Source organism: Pieris napi, chromosome 16 (assembly GCF_905475465.1).
Source record: "Pieris napi chromosome 16, ilPieNapi1.2, whole genome shotgun sequence".
Lineage (NCBI taxonomy): Eukaryota > Metazoa > Arthropoda > Insecta > Lepidoptera > Pieridae > Pieris > Pieris napi.
This window is the reverse complement of record NC_062249.1, coordinates 10303101-10321394: the sequence shown is the minus strand read 5'-3', so window position 1 is coordinate 10321394 and position 18294 is coordinate 10303101. Positions and strand designations below refer to the sequence as shown.

The window sequence follows — 18294 nt, the reverse complement described above, 5'->3', positions numbered from 1 at the left end:
AACTAACAAAAATACTTACACTTATTTTGGGGTTAAAATATAATCCTGCAAGCAAGAAGACAGCTGGCGATTTAGTAGCGCTGCGTTTCGAAAGTGTCGATGAACCATATCATTTGCTCGTGTCTGCCTCTTTGACTGTTGTTTATACTGCTTATAAAAGATATAAAAGGGTGTGTGTACTTATGTACGCGCGTAAGAAGTTATACTTCTTTAGCATTATTAATAATTTTGTGTCACGGTGCGCGCGCATCGTAAAATTTCACTCTCATCAATTTTTCATAACGCGCCTAAAGAAGTATAACTTCAAAAACATACATGAGGCCAGGCCACTGATATTCCGAAAGCAAACCAGAGCCAAAAGGCGTGGCACGCAAAATTATTAATTCATCAGATAAAGATTTCATTTCAGGGAATTGTAGTGAAATAAAATTAACGTCGAGCCTTTGGATTTTAATAATACAAAATATTGTTATATTTATTTAAACTTGGCTAAATATCAGCAAGTAGGCGGTGGGGGTGGTTTAACGGGTGCCAACGCTGCGTACAATTTGGAAATGGCCGATTGAACCATTCGTTGCAAAGCTTCATCATTGCTTGTTACATCCTGAAATATAAATATTTTTTTATATTAAGTGTTGGTCATAAATATACTATAATCCAATATGTATATAATACTAGCGGCTCCCACAGACGTAAACAAAGTATGACAGTACCGACTGCAGCGCCATCTGTCGGGCTGATTTGTGAATCTAGACCATCCAGGGCTCCACCCAAACGCAAACAAAAATAATCATTCAAATCGGTCCAGCCGTTTAAGAGGAGTTAGAACACGTAGAGACACGTAGAAATATATATCTAAGCTATCTTATCTTGTAAGTTAGATCAAACTGAACACGGTGTGCAAATTTTATTGAAATTGGTTAAGTAGTTTAGGAGTCCATAGCAGACAAACAACGTGACGTGTCATTTATATATATTAAGATAATAAAACCAATTATTTAAATAATTGGTAGGTAGTCGTTTAAATAATTAGTAAATCGGACAAAAAAATCTATAAAAAATAAAAATTATGGAAAGAAAAAAAAAGAATAAGGTACATTTTAAATGTGTAATGTGTATGTAACGTGTTCCACAGCGCTGATCATTCTACCAGAGACCACAACAATTAGGATTCCGAACTCTATGGAAGTATCTAAATTACCATCTGATGTATGTGATAACTTACCAAGGCTAGAAGATCAATATCCGCTCTTCTGCCGTTCACCTCCACGTGTAACTTCTCGCCTTTAAACATCTTCGGCACTGAGTCCTCTCCGAACATTTCTTGAAGCATCTCTATGACGCACTCCTGTGAAAATATATTTAACGGTTGGTGCCCACCAATAGACTATGTGCGCATTTAATACACGCTCGTACGGGGAAGGCGACCATCGTAAGCAAAATGTATACCTTTGAAATATTGTAAGTAATCCTACTTGCCTTTAAAAAAATTACGAAACATACTGAATTTTTTATTTCGTACACTGCAATTTCTAGAATTTTTAAACTAACTTCTTAGGGAGCGTTCAAGTATTACGTAACGCGTTTTGGGAGTGGGGGGTCCTTTTGTAAAACGTTACGATGCGGGGCGGGGAATGAATTACGCGTTATTGTTATATTTTCGACTTACACCACATAATAGTAAATTTAGAGACACAAGGTGGTCACGAAACGTTTTACTAGACTTAGGAACAGTACTGTACTTGGGTACTGAAAAACGTTACGGCGAGATACAGGGGGGGGGTCAATAATCTCCAAAAATTGCGTTACGTAATACTTGAACACTCCCTTATAAGGACGTGCGTTTTCAAAGATTTATACAGTGTACGTTTTATACAGTCAATTAGTAAATTCGATGTGTCAGTCTCGCTATTTGATAGATTACGTATATAAAATCTCGTTAATACATTAAATAAATTTCCATTTAATGTTAAATCAAACTCAAAATACATTTATCTAAATCAAATTTCTCTTAAATCGAGAACCGGACCAGAAAACCAATAAACTCCCTTTTGAAACATTACATGTAATGAAATAAAATTATAACGAAATATTCGTAGCGTAAACCAAAGACAATTTTTTAAATCGACAGTTAAATACACTTATTTCTGAAAACTGTTTAGACCAGTGCAGATAGCCTTTAAAAATAAATAAAAAGTGAAAAAAATTACAGTAGGATGAAACCCATTAGAAAAGCAGGGGAATATGATCAAAATGAAAGGAAAAATAAATTACGGTCGATCTAAGGTAGTGAAGGGGTAGGGGGGGGAGGTTTAAGGGTAAAAAACGGTTCATCTCGATTTCCGGCAAAACTAAAAGTCCTATCGAAGAAAACTAAGTTGTAGGAGATTTCAACGCACTGAAAGCACACCAACTTTTTGAAAAAAGCTGAAATTTTGACGTCAGAATTTTCGATTGAAAATTAGGGTGTTTTTACGATATTAATTCAAAATAAGGTGAAAAAATAAATATTTTTAAACAAATAAATTATAGTATATTTGGAACATAATAAGGTAAGTTTACACCAGATTTCGTTTAAAAAAAAAATTTTTGTAAAAGATAGAAATAAAAAACCAACTTTTTGGTTTTTTGAATTTTTCACATAAATTTTGAGGTTATGCGAAAAATGTGTGAATACAAAAGTTGTAGATCTTTTTATGACCTACAACTTTGACATGTAGTTTTCTTTGATAGGACTTTTAGTTTTGCCGGAAATCGAGATGAACCGTTTTTTACCCTTAAACCTCCCCCCCCCCCTTCCCCTTCCCGACCTCAGATCGACCGTAATTTATTTTTCCTTTCATTTTGATCATATTCCCCTGCTTTTCTAATGGGTTTCATCCTACTGTAATTTTTTTTGGTTTCAAAAATTATCGGCACTGGTCTAGTTAGGCTTATTACTATTAATTCTCAAGTTTATGTTAATACAGTGACAAAATATGTTTGTGTGTGTATTACCTTAAAGTGCATCCGGTCCAATTTGGGCGCGAGCGGCAGATGCGTGGGTTGGGGCATGGAGGCTGCGGCCAGTAAGGCCGCTACCACCGCATCCGCGTACATGTCTGACACCGGCTGCGCCTGCCACTGTTAACGGCGTAAAAACGAGATGTTAATATCACTACGTACGCAGTTTTGCCATAGAAATTGGGAAATATATAGATAAAATAAATATATAGGGAGGAAATGTAATTAAAATGTAGATCAAATCTAAGCAGAAAAAAAATATTGGTTGTTTGTAAAGTAGGTTTACGATCGAGATGTTTACGTGATAACGTCTTATTGGTGATATAAGTTTTTGGGAAGTAAGGAATTAATGAAGATAACAATTTTTTCAAATTTTAAATTACATCTATCGTTTTATTCACACTTTTGATGATAAATTTCGGGTGTAAAATGACAAGTTTACTTATTCGACTATGATATACATTTTTCTTCATACATTCACGGAATGACTGGCAGCGCTCGAGATGAGACAGGAGATCGGTCCGTCTCTCTCTCGTTATACCTGCGATCGCGCTCGTGAGGTTTTGGTGTGACACAAGTTTCTGAACATGTCACCCGACTAAAACGATTTTAAAGACGTTATCACGTCAAAACTATAACTGAAATCAATAAATAATAAAAGTTGGCGTTTAATTGGTGCATTTTGCGAATTAATTAGTACGTACGCTATGAATGTGCATCACGATCGTGACGTAACAAGACCAAATTCGTAAAACGGAAATATTGTTTATAAAATATTGAAAAATTATTGTAACCACGATTAACGGTTTAATTATTTAGGAACAAGGGTTTTTTTTTAAATTCATCAATCAATTAAAGAAACAATATATTAATACCAATAGACTTGTCTGTGCTGAATGTACAGATTATTACTATTGAATTCTGTAATGTGTACATTCTAATTACCAAAGCCATAGAATTTCAAAGCCTTAACTTATTAAGAGGTAAGTTAAGGATTTCTATATATTTTTTTGTTTTTCCACAAGTTATTAATACATATAAACTGTATGGGCATATTCACCTTTAAGGGTTACATTTGTATTTCTGCCAAACAGCTTAAAACATCGTCCCAATTATCAACTTCTCCATTGAAGAACAGATTACATTGAAACAGTAATTTGGACCATAGATTAAATTAGTACCTCTAGCGTGATAACAGGTGGTTCTATAATCATATCGAGACACCCATAGAGCCTCCACCTCGTCTCGCTAAGGAACTCCACGGTCCCGGCCAAACGAAGCACGGCGTGACGTAGAACGGCATTGGATCCCGTGTACTGGATGGATTGCCGTTGGACAACCTCTGACTGACTTAATTCTGTGTATTCTGGAATATTCATTTATTTATTAATATTCCTACGTAAATAAAACTGCTTCTACCCTTGGTCTTAAATTTCTGTACCTGTTTCGCGCACTTTTTGAAGTGAAAACTTCTTTAGCATCGTTGTGAATTGAAAGTCGATGAAACGAAAAACAGACAGACACATACATTCATGACAATTGACGTGGGAGAAAATGAGATAGGAAGCATTATACAGTGTATAAACTTTAAATTAGTGTAGTAAGAAGTTTTCAAAATAATAAATAAAATCCTGACGAAAACAAAAGTTGAGAAATATATAAATTTATATTCAACGGCCTTTCTATATATTTGCTGGCATGACATGACGAGCTTTCATAAACTAACACAAACACAGAACACGCCTATAACAACTCTCAAATACACACGCACACACAGCCATTCACATACTCATACATTCAACTTTTTACTAGAGAAACACATTTAAAAATAGACATTTTAAAGGAATTGAATAAATATTATATATGAAATACTCACTATTAAGATCTGAAGGTGCTAATATATGGTAATTAAAGTTCCGTTTAACGAGAACACCCTGCAATGTGTCCCCGGGCTGTGGAGGCTCTACGGCTAGCGACCCCATCACCTGAAATATTTATGGCATTTTTAAGTAAATGTCTAATTAAAATATTGTTTTTTTACTCGTCACGTGACACAAAGAGGTCACAAAAACTCGATTCGACGATTACGTCACATGCCAGTGAATAATAATATGTCTCGGAAGTTTAATTTTAACTGTTTTAATCCTAAATATATGTACCTTATACTGTCTCGGGAGTTGAATTTCGACTTGTTTTTATCTAAATATATGTGTAATTTAAGAATTATTAACACGTAGAATACTTGACGTTCGTTTAGAAGTACGCGTCATAAAGACGGGCGACGTCTTGCCTAAAGAAGCGTGCCACCAAGAAACCAAAGATAACAGAGTCCCTACAGATAGAACCAGAGGTCCAAAGTAGGATTTTCTCCAAGCTGTCCGGCAGGGTCAATATGATAATTCAGAGCGATTTAAAGCGGATCATTTTTATTTATTTATTACAGAAATACATACATTATCCTTACAGACTAAGCCAATATGATAATGTCGAGAAACATTTAATAAAATATAATAAAGAACATAAATCATATTAAACACATAATATACACAATATCTACACTCTGCCAACATATAAATATGTCGATAGTCATAGCTAAGCAGAAAATCATGTCTATATACCTTTGCAGTTTTATCCCCTCTGAAAGTGAGTGCCAGTAGTTGTGTGTTCCTCGGCGTATGAACGGCCAGCCTCGATCTATGTTCCCGCTGCAGCGCTGCCTTCAGACGAGACATCTCATTCTGTTCTCCGTGCACCAACACCTTGAAAACGAGGACTATATAAAGCATATACGGGCAACCACCGGCCCGCTGTATGATATGATCCGGCCCGCGAGACATTTTGAAAACAAACAATTAAACAAATATTGCATTAGGTCTACGGGAGTGACAGTGAGTAATAACATTGCCGTATTATTTCATGTCTAACATCTATAGCAAAAAATATTATCACTACTTTAAAATGCACTAAGTACTTTTAACGCGGCCCGCGAAGGTATTTGCAAGATAAAGTTTGGCCCTCAACATGTCAAAGGTTGCCCATACCTGATATAAAGCAACTAACGCCTCAGGTACAAATTCTTAATTGTCGAATTAATAGGAAAACAGCTTTTATAAACATGCAACAATTGATGCCATAAAAATTTTCAAGTGAAAATTCTTATGACATCAATTGTCCTAAAACCTCTAGACTTGACTTCTGCATCTGGTTTGGTTGTTTTTTAATAAGCAATTAGGTGAACCTTCTGTGCCTGACACTGTCATATATAAATCTATTTTCTTTAAGTATTACGTCACGCAATTTTTTGATATTATTGACCCCAACCCCCCTGTAACGCGCCGTAACGTTTTTCTGTACCCAAAAGTAAAACGTTTCGTGAGTGACTCTTTATACTTTAAAGTTACAATTATGTGGTGTGAAGTACTTGAAAGTCGAAAATAATATTAACAATAACGCGTAATTCAAACTCCGCCCCGCATCGTAACGCTTTACAAAAGGAAAAAAGTTCGTTACGTAAAACTTGAACGCTCCCTAATAGGCAAGTAGATAAACCTTCTGTGCGTGACAAGGTCATGTATAAATGTTTTTGAAGTTATACTTCTTTAGGCGCGTTTAGAAAAATTTATGAGAGTGAAATTTTACGATGCGCGCGCACCGTGACACAAAATTATCAGAATGAAGTTGCCCACTAACGAATTCTTTTTCACAAAGACCTATTGTTACTTAGTTAAAAGGTTATGAAACATACCTAGTTATTAAATTGAATGAATAATATAATAAAATAATAAATAATTATAATTATTAATATTAATTAATAATTGAATAATATACTAAATATTAAAAAAAATAAAGAAAGCCAAAGAAGTATAACTTCTTACGCGCGTACATAAGTAAACGCACCCTTTTTTTTCTTAATAGACAAGTAGGTGATCATTCTGCGTCTGATACTGTCAAATATATACAGCAATTAACCTAAAATAAATTTCGGAAACTACGAAAACTACTAAATCTATCTAATCGAAGGTATAATCGATTATTTTACACTTATGTATTTTGGTATGTTACACTAAGATCCTACACTTGTAAGAATAAAACTTCAATGCACTCACCACATGCGGTGGTTTCAATATATTAATGAATTCTGACGTTTGCTGGTAGTCAGTGTGCGCCGAGAAAGAGATGTAATCCACGGACATCTTCAAAGGCAGCTTTTGGCCTGACATTGTCGTGATCTCTTCTGGCTCCGATAGAATTGTCTTAGCCAAAGTCCCTTCCACGCAGTAACCTGTGGAAATCGGATATATGTATATACTGTTTTAAAATATCGATGGCGATCGGTGGCAGGGCTGGCAAAATGCCACGGGCCCCCGACCCAAGAGATATTATGTTCTATGGATGAATGTGAAGTCTCCAATACGCATTGTACTAGCGTGGGGACTACAGACAATTCCCTCTCGCCTTAGAGAGGAGGCTCATGGCCATTAGTGGGACATATACAACGTGTAATTGAGTACGCTGAAAGTCTCGAAGTTTATTAAAATTAAACTGAGTACAACGTGACGCTTTTTACCCATCAAAAGAATTTGCCACAGGCCCCAGGTGGTATAGTTACGCCACTGCATAATATGGAACATTTTCATATACTAACCCCCCCATAGACTGTTGTTAGCTCCAGAATAAAAACCTAAGTACTCAATTGTTAATATAATAATAACTTTTTGACTTGACAACGTCTAATAAATCGATGTACGCCGGCTACACGCACGAAAAAGCATGACTCATTGTCCCGTTACGCTCATTGTACGCTTGCGCCGCATCTATCTATCTTCCACTCGATTTGCCTATGCGTCCGAGGATTCCCTTTTTTGTATCCATACAAAATAGTGATAATTCAATAAAAATGATTCAATATTATTCATAAAAGTATGCAATCATTTCAACAAAGTTTTGTTATGACGTTGTTACGTTAAACTATCGTCCGTAAACCGACTTTACAGACAACATTTTTTTTTTAAATTATTTCATTCTCTCCATAAATACTTCCTCAGAGTTCAAGGAATAAAAACACTTAAATTACTCGAATTGGTTCAGCCGTCTTCGAGTTTTTCGTGTAGCAACATATTTTGCGTATCATTTGTATTTATATAGATAGATTTTCCAGCTGTTATAACCACTTACCAGCTATAATAACACCGTTCTTAGGATCCGTACACCACGACTCAAACAGTTCCCGGGAGAGTCCAGACTGCATCATTCCCGGAGAGGCCATTATCACACAAGGCCCTATATCCTCGAAATGGTCTATTCCCTGAAATGTATATTTTTTACTTATAAAAGATTTGGTAACAGACAATTATTATTACAATAAGCTTACGTCTAGGAACATACAAAAATAACAATTAAACCTGATTACACACACATTAACAGGCAAACACAGCATGCTTTATACTTAATAAATATTGCTTCTTAAACTTCTGACGGACGTCGTCGACGTTCGTAATCGAAATTAGTAATTTGTGATATATTATCGACGCATCGAGACATAACATATATAGCAAAACTAATTTTGCTCCCCGGGGCAAGGGATATATTATAGATTACTTAAGCTTAGGTTTCCTAGAAAAGCGGTGCCGTTATCCAACGGCCGTAATGTAACGCTGGATGACGTCACCCATACGTTGTCTATAAATAACATCGGAGTAGGTTTTCTAGAGAACGTTGAGTGTCACCGTTACGTCAAATAGTGGTGCTGTCATTTGCATGACGGCCGTCATAGCGGTTATAAACATTAGCTCAACGTTTTTCGCCTGTAGCGGTGCCCATATTTAATTAATACCATGAGTGGAAACGTGACTTGGACGAGCGAAAATGATGTTTTTTTTGCATTATGTTAAAAAGTAAAGACGGTCGTTATTAACAGCACCGCTTTTCTAGGAATCCTAAGCTTTAGCGGTCGGAATAACAAGTACACAATATATATATACACAATAAGCGCGATTCATATGACATCATTGTAGTGTTTGTAGTAGCATATTGTAGATGTCGCTAAAGTGAAAAAGATTATACCTACCAAGTCAAATGATAAAAATTCAAGCCCGCGATTACAAGTTCTCGGTCAATGCTATCAATTTTTTCATATAAAGTGACCTTAAGATAATTTCATAAGACAAAGATGATTAAGTATCATTCGAACTAGTACTTTGTGTCACCTGCTTGATTTTTAATTTATTATTATTAATAATTAAGGTAAGCTAACTACAATTTCATTCAGTAGGTACTTTTGCACCTTTTGTGACCTGACTAAAGCCTGTTGCACGTATGTATTATTTTAAATAAAACATCTAATACGACTATTAGAGTATGGGTGAGACACATTTGTTATTACATTCAAAATCTGTTATAACAACATCGAAGGGACTACTCATATTTGGTCGTAAAAACCTATAGTCATCATAACAGTCGTTGTTCTTAAGAACCTAATACAATAGAATTCAGCCGGGACCTTTGATTTTGGTCAATATAACTGATATGTTGTTCTAAACGATGTCGTCGGAAACGGTTTTGACTGTAGTTCTCTTAATAGTTGAACTTCCCATTATATGCGTCGATTTTAGGTCTTTGGTGGTTTTTGACGTTTCTCTAAGAATATTTTAATGAGGTCATAATAAGAATAAAATTATATCGAACGCAAAATCAAGAAAGAACGAAAGTTGCGTTGCGAAAACTGCTTTCTTATAAGTCGTATAGATACTTAGTCCGGTCAATTTAGACCAAAAAATGAGAGTGAAGTTACATAAAGTCCCAACAAGCTGAATTTCTGTTAAATTGTTCAAAACATAATTATAAACAATGTCTAGAAGTTCCCCATCATTCCCGTGTAAGGAATTTTTTTTATTCAGGGGCAAAGGTCAATACACTCAGTATACAAAAAATATAATTTTATATACAATTATGAATGTATTTCATTTAACAATCAGAAAATATTGTTAAATAATAAAAGATTTGCAGTATGTTACCGGATTTCGTTAAGGAGCGACTGATAAAATGGCTAGAGGATCACCGCGAGTTAGTTGTCTGCGCGTTCTGCTTGCCGGCCAGCTTCATATTTACATTAGTTCTGCGCATACGCAACGCTGTTCGGCGTTTCATTAATAGCTCACAAAGACACGATGGTGCGGTTAAAGAGATACAGTGTAGGGTAAGTTATTAAATAACTCATATTCCTAAAATAATAATGTCATATTTATTGTTTTTTTTTTAAAAACAAACCCCCCCCTCCAAAATTCCGATTGACCGATTTCAATATATATATATATATATATTAAATGATAAATGATTTATTTCTGTAAGTAGGTTTTTACAAACACTTTTACACGTCAAACATTTTTTTTTTTAAACTAGATGAGATCGACGTTTCCTATCTGACTACTCTGAGAAGAAACGCCGAAACAAACTCAGAGGTCACAGTCTCTTTTAAAGTCCAGACATAACTAACAAGATTATGTGAAGACCATGTAGATTGTTGTCTGAAATGGTCTTTTGAGGAAAGAACCACACAGATTGAGTGGACCTGTCAAGTCCAAAGACAAGACATTTGGGTAGGCCGCAAAAATTACTGAAATCGGTCAATATATATATATATATATAATTACGTACGTGTGCATGTCACTGAACTCCTCTTAAAGGGCTGGAGTCTGGACCGATTTGAATGATATTTTTTATGCGTATTGGTGGAGCCTTGCATGGTTTAGATTCACAAATCAGCTATCTTCATAGGCAGATGGCGCTACAGTCGATACTTTCAAACTTTGTTTAATATCCTAATCGCTTAAAATGTCAAGCAGGACAACGTCTGTGGGGTCCGCTAGTTAGTATATATAAAAATGTTAAAATATGCTGAGAGTGTGTAAATTTCAGCTCAGGAGAAATTATTCTTTAATCCGTGGGAGCAAAACCAAACCAAAACGCTATCAAACTAAAGTTGAGAGGAAGTGAAATATTTTAAATCGTGTAGGAGTCATTCATAAAATTGTGTTTTGCAGGTGCAGCAATGGAACAAGCAGCCCAAAGGTCTGCTATGCACATCTCGGCCCAATTGGTTATCGCTATCTACAACGTTCTTTCAAAAGCACCTGCACCATCGTGTGCCCATACCATTATACGACATTTTGGAGTTAAACGAAGACGCGATGACTGTTCGAGTGGAACCGATGTGTACTATTGGAGATATTACTGAATATCTTATACCTAAAGGATATTCACTTGCTGTGACCATTGAGTTAGTTGACGCTACTTTAGGAGGTAAGAAACGTGTGTGCTGTGACGTTTCGGCTTACGCAGGTACTGTCTGGGCATGGATGCTTTGGGCGTAAGGTGCGTAGAAGGGAGTTGCATCCGTTGAGCCACAACTGTGGTGCTCTGAATGACACGGCGGAGCATACTATGAGTGTGTTACCACGACAAGGGAGCGTCATGACCTGGTATCGGTCTAAGAGGGGACCTCACTTTACCCGGTATTATATTAGCTATGCTAGAAAGAGCAGTGTTGGCCTAGTGGCTTCAGCGTGCTACTGTCATACCTGAGGTCGTAGGTTCGATCCCCGGCTGTGCACCAATCGACTTTCTATGTGCACATTTAACATTCACTCGAACGGTAAAGAAAAACATCGTGTGGAAACCGACATGTCTTAGACCCAAAAAGTCGACGGCGTCAGGCACTGGAAGGCTGATCACCTACTCGCCTATTTGATTTAAAAATGATCATGAAACAGATTCAGAAATCTGAGGCCAAGACCTAAAGAGGTTGTAACGCCACTGCTTTATGTTTTATGTTAGGAAGTGAGGGGGCCTGGAGTGCAATGGTCTCCTTTTGTGAGCATGTCATGCTGCAGAAGAGGTCTGGTGACCATAGACTGGCCGGTGGTTCAAGGCTGGTCAAGGGATCCAGGACTCCCATGCCCCTGGAGGCTGGGCAGAGTCTGGCTTCATTATTAGTACATTATAAACACAGAGAGTGTGATTCCACTTTCGTAAATATATAGATAATATATATATATATATATATAGATAATTGAAATTATTTAAAAAAGCTTTAATCCAACTTTTTTGTAGGTCTCGCTTTCGGTACGGGAATGTCGACTCACTCTCACAAAGCTGGCCTCTACCACGAAACAATTACGAGCTATGAAGTCGTTTTGGGTGATGGATCCTTGGTAACGGCCACCGCGAACAATGAGTACTCAGACCTATACAAAGCTCTGCCCTGGTCTCATGGCAGTTTAGGATTTCTAGTCGCGTTGACACTCAAAATAGTCAACGTTAAGCCTTATATAAAAATAAAATACATGCCAGTTACTGGACAGAAGAATTATTGTGATACGTTAAGGGATTATTCGGGTGCGAATGAAGCGAAACCCAAGTACTACCCTGATTATATCGAAGGCACTATATTCAGCAAGGACGAGGCCGTCATTATGACAGGAGATTATTCCGACTACGATCCATTAATTCCAGTCAATCACTGTTCTAAATGGTACAAGCCATGGTTTTACAAACACGTCGAATCATTTTTAAAGAAAGGCGAAACTGAGGAGTTGATACCTCTAAGGGATTATCTACTTCGGCATAATAGACCTATTTTCTGGGTAGTCGAAGACATGGTATCGTTTGGCAATCACCCCCTATTCAGAATTCTATTTGGCTGGTTGTTACCCCCGAAACCAGCGTTCTTGAAGTTCACTACCACCCCTGGAGTACGAGCCTACACGTTTACAAAACAGGTATTCCAAGATATCGTGTTACCTATACACGAACTGGAGAAGCAGATCGACTTAAGCACGGAGTTATTTGACAAATTTCCATTGCTCGTTTATCCGTGTAAAGTATTTGATCACGGTCCATCGTCTGGTCAGCTTCGTCGGCCGCCATCTATATATATGGTACCGGGCACTAATTACGCAATGTACAACGATTTAGGGGTGTATGGAGTACCAGGAAAGGTGAAAGATAAGGAACCGTACAATCCAGTAGAAGCGATGAGAAAAATGGAGAAATTCACACGAGACGTTGGCGGTTTCTCCTTTCTTTACGCGGACATTTTTATGACGAGGAAAGAGTTTGAGGTTATGTTTGATCTGTCATTGTACGAGTACATCAGAAAGAAGTATAAAGCGGAAGGTGCGTTCCCAGACCTGTACGATAAGGTTAAACCGGAAATTGATGTATTCGCAATTGGCGAAAAAAATGCAATATCTAGTCAATAGGTGGATTAAACTATTTGATTACGAATAAATTCTCATGCCAATATCGTTTATTTTATTATTTTAGTAGCTTGTATATTTAGATTCAAAAATTTACGACATGTGTGTTTCATTCTGAGGCCATGACATATTTGTGGAGCCACTTGGATTAAAGGCCGATTTACATTATCATTAGTGTTTAGGAGAGTGCTTTAGGATAGTACTTTAGTTGAAACATGTAAACGCTACTTGCTATAGTAAACGCTACGCTAAAGAACTTGCCTTTCAAGTTGTACTAAAGCACTCTCCTAAACACTAAGAAAATGTAAATCGGCCTTAAAAGTACTTCCAAAATAACTATGCATATACAGACATTCGCCAGTGGTCAAATTCTCGGAAACATCCTAATCATTGAATCGTTAGCGCCCTAAACAATGCACTAGCATTTTGCACCTTGTTCGAAAGAAATAGGAGTCAATATCATGTGTACACAATCGAAATATACGATACGACCACTGGCGAAGATCTGTATGCGCATTATTAATTTGGGAGTACTGTACTATTATTCCAATTCAGTTATTCTATTCATATTGTCCAAAATGGCAGAAGTTTTTAATGTTCTTAACCTAAGAACCTAAGTTTCAGAGTACATTCTAACTTTCAACTCAACATCGAAAATGAATTTTTTAATAATATTAGTTTTATATAACGGTTGTTTTAAATATTAATATAACTGACCTTCAAATTAGAGATATGTCTGAAGATAAACGGATTGTTAACTGCGATTTGTCTTCGAATGCGGTCGTTCATAGCGTTGATGTAAGTCTGGTACACGGCCATACATTTCTTCGCAAGTGACGAAGCGTAGTATATAGGAATGTCTTGCAGCTCGGGATGAAGAGACCAGTATTCATCTATAACATATAGAATATTCTTAATGGACTTGTAAATAAGCAGTGTTGGATTAGTGGCTTCAGCGTGCGACTCTCATCCCAGAGGCCGTAGGTTCGATGCTGTGCACCGACTGACTTTCGTTCTATCTGCACATTTGACACCGATCGAACGGCGAAGGAAAACATCGTGAGGAAACCGGCTTGCCTTAGACCTAAAAAGTCGTCGGCGTGTGTCAGGCACAGGAGGATGATCACCTACTTGATTAACTTGATATTATATTAACAAATGATCATGAAACGGATACATTTATAATTTATCTAAGCCCCCTGACCTAAACAAAAGGCTGCAGCGCCACTGATTTTTTTATGAGATAAGCAAATACATAGAAATACAGAAATGCCTACTGAGGATAAAGTACAAGCAGTGCTTGAATAATTAACAAAATATTACATACAAGAAACTAAACTAAAACAAACAAAAAGTAAAAGCTAATCTTAGAGTCATAATTAATATATATAAGTAGCTAGCAGAAGAGAAATACTCAAAAAGAAGATGCTTAAATAAATTTAAAGACAACTTGTCTGAAATCAAGAGGAACTCTTTATCCAAAGCGGGATACTTTGCACAGTAAAGTGTTCGAATTTAGTTTTATGATTAGGAGTTTCAAGAATTAGATTGTCAAGAGAACGCAAATCAAAACTACTGCCAGAAAGGAACATACAATTTTGCTTTAAGTAAGGGGTTTTAAGATCAAAAAGAATAAACAGAGAAGTTGTAAAATGCTTAATATGCGTTGCTGCAATAATATTATGCTTTTGTTATATGAATTAGTAAATTTTTCTTTGCGACTGAGGCGCAACTTAGCAGCTGTGGTCTCTGGCAGAATGACCAGCGCTATGGAACATTCTGCTCCTCAGCATAATGCTGAGCCAGGGCCAATTACAACCACAGCACACACGCATTACACACTTGAAACGAACGGAATGGGATTTTTTTCTGTGAGTATTGTTATTTTGTGTGTTTATGTGTGTGTGTTTTCGTATGTAATAAATGTTATGTCTAAATTATATGGCACTGTCTTACCCAATATAAGTAATAACTCCTGTGCGCGTCCCAACGCAAAGACTGGTATGAGGCAGCGACCACCACGCATCACTATATCACTCACAAGGCTTGTGAACCGACTCTCTCGCTCCTCGCGTTTTTCGTGTATGTGTGTGCCGTATGTCGATTCCTTAAACAATACTTCATTCAAAAATGGACTCAAAATACATGACATTGTGCGATGTAAAACTACCTTTTAATCTATTTAGGGAGCGTTCAAGTATTACGTAACGAATTTTTGGGGGGGGGGGGGGGTCCTTTTGTAAAACGTTACGATGCGGGGCGGGGATTGGTATCTTGTAGGTATAAAGAGTCACTGGGTGGTCACGAAACGTTTTACTATACTTGAGTACAGTACTGTTGTACTTGGGTACAGAAAAACGTTACGGCGCGTTACATGGGGGGGGGGGGGTGTCAATAATTTCCAAAAAATGTGTGACGTAATACTTGAATGCTCCCTTAGATAAAACCACACATTTATAAGTAACAATTATTAAAATTTTTCAGTGCAAACAAGCTAACTTTCCAACTAGCCTTTTTTAAATAGCTCTATTTTTATTATTATCCTTTAATAGAATTTAAAAAAACTAACCGTTATCAATACATCAGGATGTACGGTGGGTATTTCGGCTGCCATTAAATGTCTGTCTTCTTGTCTTGAAAAATCTCCTGTATATAAAACCTGAAAATAGTTTTTACTTCTATAATTTGACATTCAGAAAACATTGATAAAGAAAATCAAAGGGGCCTCATAGCCTAGCGGTCTTATTAAGTGGCAGCTAGGTGAGGGGTACCGGATTCGATTCCCGGTTCGAGAGCAAGTTTTAATTTAATTTCAATTTGTTCTCGGCCTTTGGGAGGGTTGTGCGGTACCGGGCGAGTGCCTAAACCGTACATGGAGGTCATGGTCGAATTTATAAAGACAAGCACGAATTATAAAAAATCCTATACTTGACGCTGGCTAATGCACAAATCGTGCCAGAGATGGCTCTGGCACGATTTATGGATTTTTTTATTTTTTTTGTTATGGAAAACGATTTTTTTTAATGGAAAAAAAAATCAATGGTATTGTCAAAAGACGCGATTTAATTGCTGTGAAGAGTTTTTCCAATCAAAATCTACTATTATTCAGTAGCAGTTGCCTACAGACCTCTTAAGGTCTTAAAGAAAATATAATAAACACAACAAATATATCTGTTTTTTATAACAATGTGGTAGTAATGGCAACACTTGTATTTTTGCAATTCTTACAACCAGTACCATAGATATAGCACCAAGACATATATATTTTAAGCTATTCCTACCTTAACACCAGCAATCTCAATCATAAACATAGCAGCTCCAAGCACATGTCCAGCATTATATGCCCAGAACCGCACTCCTCGCACATCTTTTTCCTCGTGAAAGTTGATTGTTTCTATACGATCCATGGATCCTTCTAAATCCGACTCTGTATACAACATCTGCTCTGTTGATATGTTACTGAAAATTAAAACGCAAAAAGTACTAAACATATACCAGGTCATTCAATGTAAAAATCACTATGAAAAATTGATTATATCATCTCAAACAGAATATTTAAAAAAAATTGTCAGCATAATTTTATAATACAACTAGCAGACTGGCCAAGCGTTGCTGTGGCTAAGGTTTTTGTTATATTACATAGTAGTAAACTATTCAAGGGAACGGTAGGAGAATTATTATATTATGTATTGGTGGTAATGCCATTAAATTGTAGCTTATGTGAAATGTTGGTACTTTCAACACAGCAGCATCTGTTAGAATTGTGACTATTAAATAATAAACCAATATTTTGCAACAAAATAATATTGCGGGTATAAATTGAGATGTAAGATATCCTATCTTTTAAGTTAGATCAAACTGCACATGGTGTGCAAATTTGATTGATATTGGTTTGGTAGTTTAGGAGTCCATAGCGAACAAACAACATGACAAATAATTTATATATATTAAGATATAGTTTTAATTTAAAAACTGTTTTAGGTGTAACTCCAAGTCTTAACCAACACATACCTAACTTTAATGTAATCTGATACAAGCCACCTGTAAATGGCTTTAGTTGCATGTGTCATAAAAACTCTTCCTTTAAATGATGTTTTTGTCAGAAACCAAGGTAGTGCTCCACTATGGTCCAGATGAAAGCTGTAAATAATAATTGTAATCCAAATATTAATACAAGTTAACAAAACAAGAGTTCCTTCTTTATATGAATATATTAAAAATAACATTAACAATTTCCTTATAATTCCAAAGTTGGGTATATATGTACTTACTGAGATATAAGCAGTAAATCCACTTCATCAGCTTCAATAAGATCTACAAATGGCAATGCATCCATTCCTGATAAGCCGGGGTGAATGCCGCAGTCCAGCTAAAACAAGAATTAAAACTTCTTAAGCACAAACTACAATTAAACTAACTTTTGATAATAGTAATAAATTTATGTGTGTATTCTTACCATAATTTTCTTCCCTTTAAATTCAAGCATTATGCATGATCGCCCCACTTCTTGTCCAGCACCTCTAAAAAAAACTTGTAAATTAGTAATTCCACCTGCAAGATGATGTATGTATGTTTGTTCGAAATCGTTAGTTACTTGATCTTGATCTTAAAAAATTATGTTTAAAATATACACCAAACTCTTGTTTGCATAACTAAGAAATAGAAGATAACAAAATGATAATTATTTTCGCTAACTACAACTTTGTAGATTAAGGCAAGAGATCCCGAATTTTCAATCGTTAATAAGTGATAGATAAATCAGATGCAGAAAAATTAAGAAAACAATATTAACAAATTAAATATTTACAAGGGTCGAATAGTTAGTTGATCACTTTCTTCATATGGTACAGCATCGACGCCTTTCCGTGGATTAGTTGTCATTTTTATATAAATTTTGTATTTATCAATACAGTTTCATTTATAGTACTAATAAAATGTATGTATTAGTTATTTGTAACATACACCCGGTAATCGACATAAACAATGAAATAGGTTAAAATTATATTTAAGAACTATCAATTGTCATCTGTCAACA

The 18294-nt window shown here is 36.1% G+C and overlaps 2 protein-coding genes across 3 annotated transcripts; one reads left to right on the top strand and one right to left on the bottom strand.

Annotated features, from left to right (window-relative positions):
* Positions 1-437: 437 nt before the first annotated feature.
* Positions 438-18248, bottom strand: LOC125057255 (cleavage and polyadenylation specificity factor 73). Its single transcript, XM_047660834.1, has 16 exons — positions 18067-18248; positions 17716-17779; positions 17531-17628; positions 17271-17399; positions 16541-16718; positions 15829-15918; positions 15216-15366; positions 13977-14152; positions 8179-8308; positions 7110-7285; positions 5622-5762; positions 4880-4988; positions 4185-4369; positions 2998-3123; positions 1226-1348; positions 438-604 (listed from the first exon to the last, which is right to left on the bottom strand). Exons 1-16 carry the CDS (start codon positions 18138-18140, stop codon positions 497-499), a joined length of 2058 nt encoding a protein of 685 aa, XP_047516790.1. The 5' UTR covers positions 18141-18248; the 3' UTR covers positions 438-496.
* LOC125057256 (delta(24)-sterol reductase-like) lies at positions 9119-13303 on the top strand. 2 transcript variants are annotated; one of them, XM_047660835.1, is made up of 4 exons: positions 9119-9246; positions 10009-10198; positions 11043-11301; positions 12112-13303. In XM_047660835.1, exons 2-4 carry the CDS (start codon positions 10010-10012, stop codon positions 13260-13262), a joined length of 1599 nt encoding a protein of 532 aa, XP_047516791.1. In that variant the 5' UTR covers positions 9119-9246; position 10009; the 3' UTR covers positions 13263-13303. The 2 variants fall into 2 exon arrangements, with proteins under 2 accessions (XP_047516791.1, XP_047516792.1); XM_047660836.1 differs by having other exon boundaries at positions 9203-9316.
* Positions 18249-18294: the final 46 nt, after the last annotated feature.

Bases quoted from the DNA above. Each gene is read 5' to 3' on its own strand.
- LOC125057256 (XM_047660835.1), top strand. From the start codon at position 10,010: ATGTTACCGGATTTCGTTAAGGAGCGACTGATAAAATGGCTAGAGGAT. The intron at 10,199-11,042 runs GTAAGTTATTAA...TGTGTTTTGCAG, and splicing joins TTAAAGAGATACAGTGTAGG to GTGCAGCAATGGAACAAGCA. The intron at 11,302-12,111 runs GTAAGAAACGTG...ACTTTTTTGTAG, and splicing joins AGTTGACGCTACTTTAGGAG to GTCTCGCTTTCGGTACGGGA.
- LOC125057255 (XM_047660834.1), bottom strand. From the start codon at position 18,140: ATGACAACTAATCCACGGAAAGGCGTCGATGCTGTACCATATGAAGAA. The intron at 8,309-13,976 runs GTCAGTTATATT...TATACATTTCAG, and splicing joins GACATATCTCTAATTTGAAG to GGAATAGACCATTTCGAGGA. The intron at 605-1,225 runs GTAAGTTATCAC...TTTATATTTCAG, and splicing joins ATATTGATCTTCTAGCCTTG to GATGTAACAAGCAATGATGA.